Source organism: Trichechus manatus, unplaced genomic scaffold (genome assembly GCF_000243295.1).
Source record: "Trichechus manatus latirostris isolate Lorelei unplaced genomic scaffold, TriManLat1.0 scaffold00071, whole genome shotgun sequence".
Taxonomy (NCBI): Eukaryota; Metazoa; Chordata; class Mammalia; order Sirenia; family Trichechidae; genus Trichechus; species Trichechus manatus.
Genome location: NW_004444007.1, coordinates 3809449 through 3819548, shown reverse-complemented (window position 1 = coordinate 3819548; position 10100 = coordinate 3809449). Strand labels below are relative to the sequence as shown.

General features: G+C 37.0%; 1 protein-coding gene across 5 annotated transcripts in view; it reads left to right on the top strand.

Moving 5' to 3' along the window:
* The window catches only part of MANBA (mannosidase beta), a 161968-nt gene that overhangs the window by 91452 nt on the left and 60416 nt on the right, over nt 1-10100 (top strand). For all 5 annotated transcript variants that reach the window (XR_002824670.1, XM_023734737.1, XM_004380189.2 and 2 more), the window contains exon 13: nt 4155-4319. Coding sequence is in view for 4 of the 5 variants with exons in the window: in XM_023734737.1 (XP_023590505.1) it covers nt 4155-4319 (165 nt within the window). In the remaining variant the exon portion in view is untranslated. The remainder of the gene's footprint in view (nt 1-4154; nt 4320-10100) is intronic.

The following is a 10100-nucleotide window of genomic DNA, read 5'->3' as shown; positions in this document are numbered from 1 at the left end:
ATAGCAACCCTATAGGACAGAGTAGAACTGCCCCATAGGGTTTCCAAGGAGCAGCTGGTGGATTCGAACTGCTGACCTTTTGGTTAGCAGCCATAGCTTTTAACCACTGTGCCACCAGTAGGTAACATATCTGGATTCAAACTTACTGTGTGACTCCAGAGCTGATACATTTAACTTCCACTACACACCAGAAAGTGGAGTGTTAGAAACTGGTAAACCTTTTTCTTAAGTCTGTAAGCTTTTCTATTCATCTCCTGAAAATAATGGAATTTGTATGTTGTTTGAATCACCTGATGATGTTCAAAAATACCAAACACTGTATTTTAAAACAGGAAAAGGTAAAGAAAAGTTCTGCTCATTATGAACCATCTGTTATTTCTTGATTTAGTCATTGCCTCCTTTTAGGATAGATTACTGAGTTGAGGATTTGAATAAGTAATTAGGAATATGAAAGAAACCAAAGAATAACTTTACATAAATCTTTGGATCTTTTATTTAGGGCTTTTTCCGTGAATTCAGCAAATGTATTTAAATGCCTGGTTTGGGACATATAACCCCACATTAGTTTCACATTATTATATTGGAAACCATAATAATATTTTTAATGTAGCATGTTGTTGTCAGTTGCTATCGAGTCGGTTCCGACTGATGACAACCCCATGTATACAGAGTAGAACAGCTCCATAGGGTTTCTGAGGCTGTAGCCTTCGGGAAGCAGATTGCCAGACCTGTCATCTGAAGCACCTCTGGGTGGGTTTGAACCACCAACCTTGTGGCTAGTAGAAAGATGTTTGCCTGTGTTTTATTGACTATGCAAAGGCATTCGACTGTGTGGATCATAACAAATTATGGATAACATTGCGAAGAATGGGAACTACAGAACACTGAATTGTGCTCATGAGGAACCTGTACATAGATCAAGAGGCTGTCATTCACACAGAACAAGGGGATGCTGCGTGGTTTAAATTCAGGAAAGGTGTGTGTCATGGTTGTATCCTTTCGCCGTACTTATTCAATTTGTGTGCTGAGCAAATAGTCCGAGAAGCTGGACTATTTGAAGAAGAATGGGGCATCAGGATTGGAGGAAGGCTCATTAACAACTTGCATTATGCAGATGACAACCTTACTTACTGAAAATGAAGAGGACTTGAAGCACTTACTGATAAAGATTGAAGACTACAGCCTTCGGTATGGATTACATCTCAACCTAAAGAAAAGAATCCTCACAACTGGACCAATAAGCAACATCATGATAAATGGAGAAAATATTGAAGTTGTCAAGGATTTCATTTTATTTGGATCCCTGATCAACACTCAATGAAGCAGCAGTCAAGAAATCAAATGACACATTGCACTGGGCAAATCTGCTGCAAAAGAACTCTTTAAAGTGTTGAAAAGCAAAAATGTCACCTTGAAGACTAAGGTGTGCCTGACCCAAGCCATGGGGTTTTCAGTCACCTCATATGCATGTGAAAGCTGAACAATGAGTAAGGAAGACCAAAGAAGAATTGGTGCCTTTGAATTATGGTATTGGTGAAGAATATTGAATATGGACTGCCAAAAGAACGAACAAATCTGTCTTGGAAGAAGTACAGCCAGAATGCTCCTTAGAAGCAAGGATGGCAAGACTTCATCTCACATACTTTGGACACGTTATCAGGAGGGATCAGTCCCTGGAGAAGGACATCATGCTTGGTAAAGTAGAGGGTCAGTGAAAAAGAGGAGCAACCTCAACGAGATGGATTGACACAGTAGCTGCAACAATGGACTCAAACATAGCAATGATTGTGGGGATGGCGCACTACTGGGCAGTGTTGTACGTAGGGTTGCTATGAGTTCGAACCCACTCTGCGGCACCTACAACAACGAGTGCTTTACTATTTGTGCCACCCAGGGAGCTCTTTCAGTATTTCCTAGAGATTAAAAGCTTGAACTTTGGACTCAAACAGACCTGGATTTGAATACTAGAAGTCTCACTCACTAGCTGTATCACCTTGGACAAATTATTTAATTTTTTGAATTTCAGTTTCCTCATCTGTAAAATAGGGTTGATAGTAGTGAATACCTCATAGAAATGTGTGTCTTTGTGTGTGTGTGTGTGTATGAGAGAGAAATAGAGCAATTATTTGCGTGTGCATGTGTTTGTAAAGAGTATGTTAATTAATCATTAAACACTTGGCATGACTCCTGATACATTGTGAGAGCTCATAAAATGTAAGCTATCATTACTAGTAATATAGTCCATTCTAGCCATTTGATTTATGAAAGTTTTATTTTCTTCAGAAGCATCTCGGTTTAAAGAGCTGAAGTCTGAAGCTAGACTTCACTAACTTTGGACCTTGGGCAAGTTACTTTACTTTTCCATGCCTGGCTTCCTCATCTGCAAAATGGAGGTGATAATAGTACCTACTCATAGGGTTATTATGAGAATTAAATTAGTTAATATTTTTAAATTACTTAAAACAGTGCCTGGCACTCTCCAATTCCTTCTGGTAACATTGTTACCAAAAATCTACACGATTTCTTCCCTAGTGGCAAGAAGGTAGAAAACTTCCCACAGAACTGAATATCAGGTTTACTGATCATGGGATAGATTCAAATCACTACCAGTCAGAGGGCTGCGAGGCTTTTTAAAAGGAGGGAGCATAGAAAGAAGGGAAGATAATAAAGGTATATGACTGTAAAATATGAACAAGTGATTATATATATTAATACCTCTGTTTTAAATAAATAGTAGAACTAGTTTTAAAAAACCACAACCAAACCCGTTGCCACTGAGTCAATTCCGACTCATAACAACCTTATCAGGCAGAGTAGAACTGCCCCATAGGGTTTCTAAGCAATGGCTGGTGGATTTGAACTGCTGACCTCTTGGTTAGCAATGAGCTCTTAACCACAGCGCCACCAGGGCTCCGGAAGTAGTTAGTGTTCTCTAAATCATTTTGGTGGTGACAGTTTGGAAAATAGCTACAATTTTGAAGAAATTCCCAATTAAATCTGGCTAATATACAATTTCTTACATTTTGGTATAAATTCCTAACAAAAAACTTCTTCCTTAAGGTAATTGCAAATTCAAAGTCATACTTCATGAACAGGTTTTAAGCTTTTCCATTTTCTTTTTCTTTTTTGGGCGGGGCAGGGAGATGTTTTTCAAAGTCTTTGTGTAACTTGGATTGAAACTCTGGATATTTTCAGATGTAACCAGTGATTGTCTTATATCTTTCTCAAGTGCTAACAGTGCCTTAAATCATAGGCCTAGAAGCCAGAATTATTGCTTTTTTTCCTGTAAAGATACAATCTCAACATTGTGTGTGGTGTTTTTTGTTTTGTTGTTTTACCTTGAGCTGATGATAGATTCTCAAAGGGATAGAAGAGACTCTTTACATTTTGCCTGGGTTGAAAAAGAGACAGAGTCATAGAGGGACAGAGTGCCTATTATTGTTTGGTTTGTGTCTTCAGCTGTATCAAAACTAAGCATGTGTATATCAGTTATGTTTAGTAATCTCTGAGAAACAGATGAGCAAGCTGTAAATCATTTATCATCTTAATAGTGGTATTTTACTCATGATAAAGAATTGTGACAATTTTAACAGAACATTGATTCCAGTTCATTATTAAGTTTGGTAATTTGCTTACCTAAATAGATAAAATAGCATTTTAAAAAATAAACATAAACGAATATTTCAAAACCCAGGTATACATTCTTATAAGACCAGGCTTTTGAAAGAGAAATACCAAAAAAAACCAAAAAGTGACTGTCTAGATTTGAAGAGGCGCTCTGGTGGCATAGTGGTTAAGAGGTTGGCTGCTAACCGAAAGGTCAGCAGTTGGAATCCACCAGCTGCTCCTTGGAAACCCTATGCGGCCGGTCTCCTCTGCCCTGTAGGGTCTCTATGAGTTGGAACCAACTTGACGGCACCTAACAACAACAACAACAAGTTGGAAGAAGGGACAGTGTAGGTGCCAAATCACCTTTGCAAAAGGCTAGTCTTTCACCAATAACAAGTATGATGGCAAAAACATTTATGAAATTAGAGTTACAGAACAAACCTCACCATCTTTTACAGGGTGTACAGTGCTTTCCAACTTTGTCAACATAGAGAAAAGTAGTTTTGCTGCAAACATTCCAATTTCTAACTCTGTTTATCCAAAAGGTCTCCTCTAAAGCGGACTGGTCTTTCAGGAGCAAATTTTCACTTCATCGACAACACCATGCACGTGGTAACACTGAAATGCTCTATCAGGCTGATCTTCATTTCAAACTCCCCCAAAGTACAGATCCATTACATGCTTTCAGAGATACGATCTACCTTACTCAGGTAAGGCGTTTTCATTCTGGAATTGAACATGCTTCTGCAGTTAATATAAGAGATCATGTAGATTTTGCAGGTCTTGTGGGGTGAAAAATATTCCCTTTTCCATTCTACTGATAAAGAAGTTTTCTTTTCCTTCAAAATATGTATTTGATGACATGTAAGACGTGAAATAGTTAAATTTTGGCGTTTATCTCTTTTACAAGAACAAGTTGAAATTCTAAAGCAAATTATGCATTTAAATATTCTTTAGCTCAAAATTATTATAAAGCAAACCAGTTACCATTGGGTTGATTCCAACTCATGGCAACCCCATGCGTTGCAAAGTAGAACTGTCCTCCAAAGGGTTTTTAAGGCTATAACCTTTTCAAAGCAGATCACCAGGCCTGTCTTTCGAGGTGCCTCTGGGTGTGTTTAAACCGCCAGTCTTTTGGTCGATAGTTGAGTGCTTAACTGCGCCACCCAGAGACTCCAAAATTACTATGTTTTTGTTTTTGTTGGATGCCGTCGAGTTGATTCCAACTCCTAACATCCCCATGTGACAAAGTAGAGCTGCCCCATATGGTTTTCTAGGCTGTAATCTTTATGAGAACAGATTTCCAGGTCTTCTTCCTACAGAAGGTGTGGCTGGGTAAATTCGAATCACCAATTTTTCAGTAAACAGCAGCCCAGCGCTTAACCATTTGTGACACCAGCACTACTTCCAAAATTACTATACAGGTTCAGTAATTAAGATAGTGTCATTTTCCCCGAGGATAATATAGATCAATGGAACAGAACAGACTCTAGAAACAGACTCATACTGATGTGCTCGTCTGACTTAGAACCTTGATGCCGCTGCAGTCCAGTGGAAAAAAGATAGTCTTATTAATAAACAGTACTGAGTCCCTGGGTCGTACAAAGAGTTAACGCTGTTGGCTGCTAACTGAAAGGTTGACCGTTTGAGTCCACCCAGAGGTGTCTTGGAAGAAAGGCCTGGCAATCTGTGTACTTCCAAAAAATCAGCAGTTGAAAACCCTATGGAGCACAGTTCTACTCTGACACACATAGGGTTGCAATGAGTTAGAATTGACTTGACCATAACTGGTTTTGATTTATCAATTGAATATTTTTATGGGAAAACGAATGAACCTTGACTTCATATATAAAAATTATTATGAGTATGGATCAAAGAGCTAAATGGGAAAGGTAAAACAATAAAACTTCTAGAAGAAAACATAGTAGAATATCTTCATGATACGCAAAGATTTCTTAAACAGGATGTAAGCACTAACTATAAAAGAAAATATTGATTAGTTACTTCATTAAAATTGTGGACTTGTGCGTATTTAAGAAATCATTAAGAGACAGAAAAAAGGCAAGCCACAGACTGGGTGAAAATATTTGCCATACATATATTTGATAAAAAATTCGTATCCAAAATAAAGAACTTCTATGAAGGAATACGACAAAAATCTTGACGTACATGTATGAAAATGTGGTCCATCTCATTCTTAATGAGGAAAAGGAAATTAAAGCCATACCAGGCTACCTCTAACACCCAGCAGAATGGCTAAAATTTAAAAGATTGACAATACCAACTGTTGGTGAAGAGGTGGAACAGCTGGAACTTTTCGATATTGTTAGTAGGAGTGTAAACTTGTATAACAACTTTGGAAAACTTCATGGCAGTTTCTACCAAAGCTAAACATTTGTTTTCCCTTTGAACCAGCACTTCCACTCCTACCTATGTCCCAATATATGAGTGCATATATTCATTGACAGACATCTATAAGAATGTTCATACCAATTTTATTCATAATAGCCCCAAACTAGAAACAACTAGATGTCCTTTAACAGGGGAATTGATAAATTGTGGTATAGTCATACAATGGAAAACTTGACAGCAATAAAAAGAATGAACTATTGATATCAAGATCAGCGTGGATGAATTTTACAGATATGTTGAGGAAAAAAAACAAAAACAAAAACAAAAAAAAACCAGACATAAAATGGTACATATTGAGTGATTCCTTTTATATTGAAGTTTAAGTATTGACAAAACTAATCAAATGATAGAAAGCAAACTGGTGGTTACCTCTTGTGTGTAGAGTGTGAGTAATGATTGGAAAGGGTACAAGGGAACTTTCTGAAGTGCTGGAAAATTTCTACATCTTGATCTAAGTGATGCTTACGTGGGTGTATACATAGTTTAAAAATTCACTGAGTTGTACACTTTAAATTTGTTCATGTTGTATTATGTACCATAGTGGATATATTTTTTAATCCAACTTTATTGAAGTATAATTGACATAGCATAAAATTCACTCATTTTAAGTGTACAATTAAATGATTTTTAGGGAAATTTACAGAGTTGTGCAACCATCACCAAAATCCATTATTGGAACATATCTGTCACCCTGAAAAGGTCTCTCGTGCCCATTTGCAGTCACTCTCTTTCCCACCTCCATCCCCAAGCAACTATTAATCTGTTTTCTGTCTCTAAAGATTTTGCTTTTCTGTACATTTCATATAAATGGAATTATATAGTGTGTGATCTTTATCTGGCTTCTGTCACTAATTCATCCATGTTGTAGTATGTATCAGTACTTCATTCTTTTTTATTGCCGAATAGTATTCCATTGTATGGATATACCACATCTTATTTATCCATTCATCAGTTGATGAACATTTAGATTATTTCTACTTTTTGATTATTATGAATAAAGCTCCTAGAATATTTGCATACAAATCTTTGTATGGACATAGATTTTCATTCCTCTTGGGTAGAAATCTGCTAGTGGGGTTAATAGGTTGTATGGTAAATTTATGTTTAACTTTTCAAGAAATTGCCAAACTAAATTTTGGATCACATTTTCATTTTACAAATTTTTTTTTTCTTTTTTGCCTATTTTATTTCATGAGCCTATAACCTACATGGAGCCCTGGTGGTGTAGTGGTTAAGAGCTTGGCTGCTAACCAAAAGATCAGCAAATCGAATCCGCCACCTGTTCCTTGGAAACCCAATGGGGCAGTTCTACTCTGTCCTCTAGTATCGCTGTGAGTTGGAATTGACTCAATAGCAGCAGGTTTGGTTTTTGGTTTTATGACCTGCATGTACATGTAAGACTGTGTTGAAGCCACTGCTTATTTCCTTGACATTTTTGTTATGCTTGTTTCAGGTTCTGTTAGAGAAGGTAAAAACCTAATCCCAATCAAATGAGTTAGTTGGTCAGAAGTAGATCAGAAGTTTTTGTTAAACATGATCACGTTTTAATTTTTTAAATTTTAGCATCTAAAATATACCAATTTTTATTCAGATTCATGCTCACTTTTATCATTTTTTTCTCTGTATGAAAACACTAACCCCGGGGTAGAAGTTGAAGCAGAAAACTCTTAAGCTGAAATGTTCATCTTTTTTAGAAGGCGATGCGATGATTAAGAGAATTTTAACTTTTCAACCATAATCTTATCATTTAGGGAAGTTTTGCGAGTGTGATAGATAGTTTATAAACTTACCTCACAGAACACAAATTAAAGATAATGTTCACACGTTTCTTTAAAAGTACTGTATTCATTCTTATTAGATTTACATAGCCATTATTCTGTTTAAGGGTCTTAGTTTTGATATATGAAGTAGGATGGTCTTTTTTTCTTGTATGTGTGTGTGAACCTTCTCAGCTGTTGTTTTTCGTGCTGGCTTTCCTCCTTCCAGCTGTTCATTTTATTACTGTTACTTTATTTTGTTTCCTCAAACACCACATTCAAAAAACGGGCAGAAGGAATTGTTCTTTTCTGAATTCATTATCATTAAAAATATATACTAAGGAGCTGAGGTTACAAATGGAATTATTTGTTGCTGGGGTTTTTTTGGTGGTGGTTGGGCTTGTATTTCTACATCTTGTTAGTTCTACCTTGGACTTTCTGATAAATGAGATCTGAGATGAAAAAAATCAGAATGATGATTTTTGGTTTTGTTTCATTTTTAGTGTTGGATTTTCTTGACCGAAATGTAGACAAGAGATGTTAGTGTAAAAAAATTCCCTTGTTACTTTGATTTGATAGCAATCATTTTTAATCTGTGTATTAGAAGTAAAACACTTCTCTGATCCATTTTCTCTGTTCCCACCTCTATTCCCTGTTCTTTTTCTCACAGTTGCTCATACTGTTCTGAAGAATAGAATGTTTGCCTGTGTGCCATTTTTTCAGCGTTATATTTACTGAGCAAGTTTTAGCAACTGTCAGAAAATTCTTGGCTAAGAATGCCGTGCAGTAAATTTCTGAACATTCAGATCATTTCATATCTTCTCTTTATCTTATAACTATAAAGGCTTCTCTCTAGATGCTTCCCTCTTTAATTCTTCTCCTAATGCTCCAAGTTAATCTTGCTTTACCTCTCATTCTCCTGCCTTATCCTGTTATGTTGTACTCCACATAGCCCACACACATAGGCACACACGCCCTCTTAAGCTGAGTCATGCAGATCTCACTCCCTAGTTTGAGGACCGACTATCTAAACTAACATACCTAAACTTAACTATTAAGTGACTTACTCCATAAGCATGGCTTCTTATTAGCTGTAGTGAGAGTAAGCAGCGTTATTGACAGTTTTTATCAACCCCTTAGCTTACAGCCCCCTCTAGTGGTTTCATTTATTCTTCAACTATTTATTGAGCATCTATTGAGTGCTAGATGCTTGGGGATGTCCTGGAGAGACCCATATTCTTTATGTGCCCACTTTATCTGCCCATGCTGCAAGTAACTTGACCACAAGAACTCGGGGAAAAAGGCAGGCTGTGCTTCAGGTCCAGGTGTTGGTGATACCTGCTACCCTGGAACAGTTTGGTAAGCATCACTGAGACATCAGTTGAAGATCCAGGCCATAATGGGCTTTTAAGATGGGGGTGGTGTGGGTAAGGGAGGAAAATGAAAGGGAGGTTATTAAAATAGTCTGTTATATGCTAGAAGCCTTACATGGCTTATGTAATTTAACACTCAAGCAGACAATTAGCATTCTTTGAGTGTCTACTAGATGTCTTGCCCTGGGCCACAGAGTGCTTTGTATATCTTCTTCTGTAATTCTAGCAACACCTCCAAGCATCCATGTTTCTATCTCCATTTTATCCAAGAGGAAACAAAGGCTCAAAAAAGTTTTTTTACCCAAGATGCCAGGACAGTGAATGAAGCTGGGTTTCTGTTTTTTAAAATGTAATATTCTGTCTCTTCACAGTTGAGATAAGGGAAGTCCTATATGTATTGAAGGAGTCCTGGTGGTGCAGCGGTTAAGTGCTCGGCTGCTAACTGAAAGGTCGATGGTTTGAACCTACCAGCTGTTCTGCGGGAGAGAGTTGTGGCAGTCTGTTTCTGGAAAGATTACCTCCTTGGAAACCCTGTGGGGTAGTTCTGTTTTTTCCTGTAGGATCACTGTAAGTCAGAATTGACTTAACAGCAACATGTTTGGTTTTGATTTTTATAACTACTGAGGTTTTTGGTTGAATTATAACATCAGTTGTCAGCAATTAAGTAAAGCAAATATCACATTTGGCACAGTAAAATACTTTATTGACAAAATAGAAAAAAATCAATGAAACCAAAGTTAGTTCTTTGAAAAGATTAAAAAAACTGACAAACCTTTAGATGAACTGGCTAAGTGAAAAAGAGAGACGACTCAAATTACTAAAATCAAGACTGAAAGAGGGAACATTACTATAGACCTTACAGAAATAAAAAAGGATGATAAGGGAATACTGTGAACAGTTGCATGGCAGCAAATCAGATAACCTAAATGAAATGGACAACTTCTTAGAA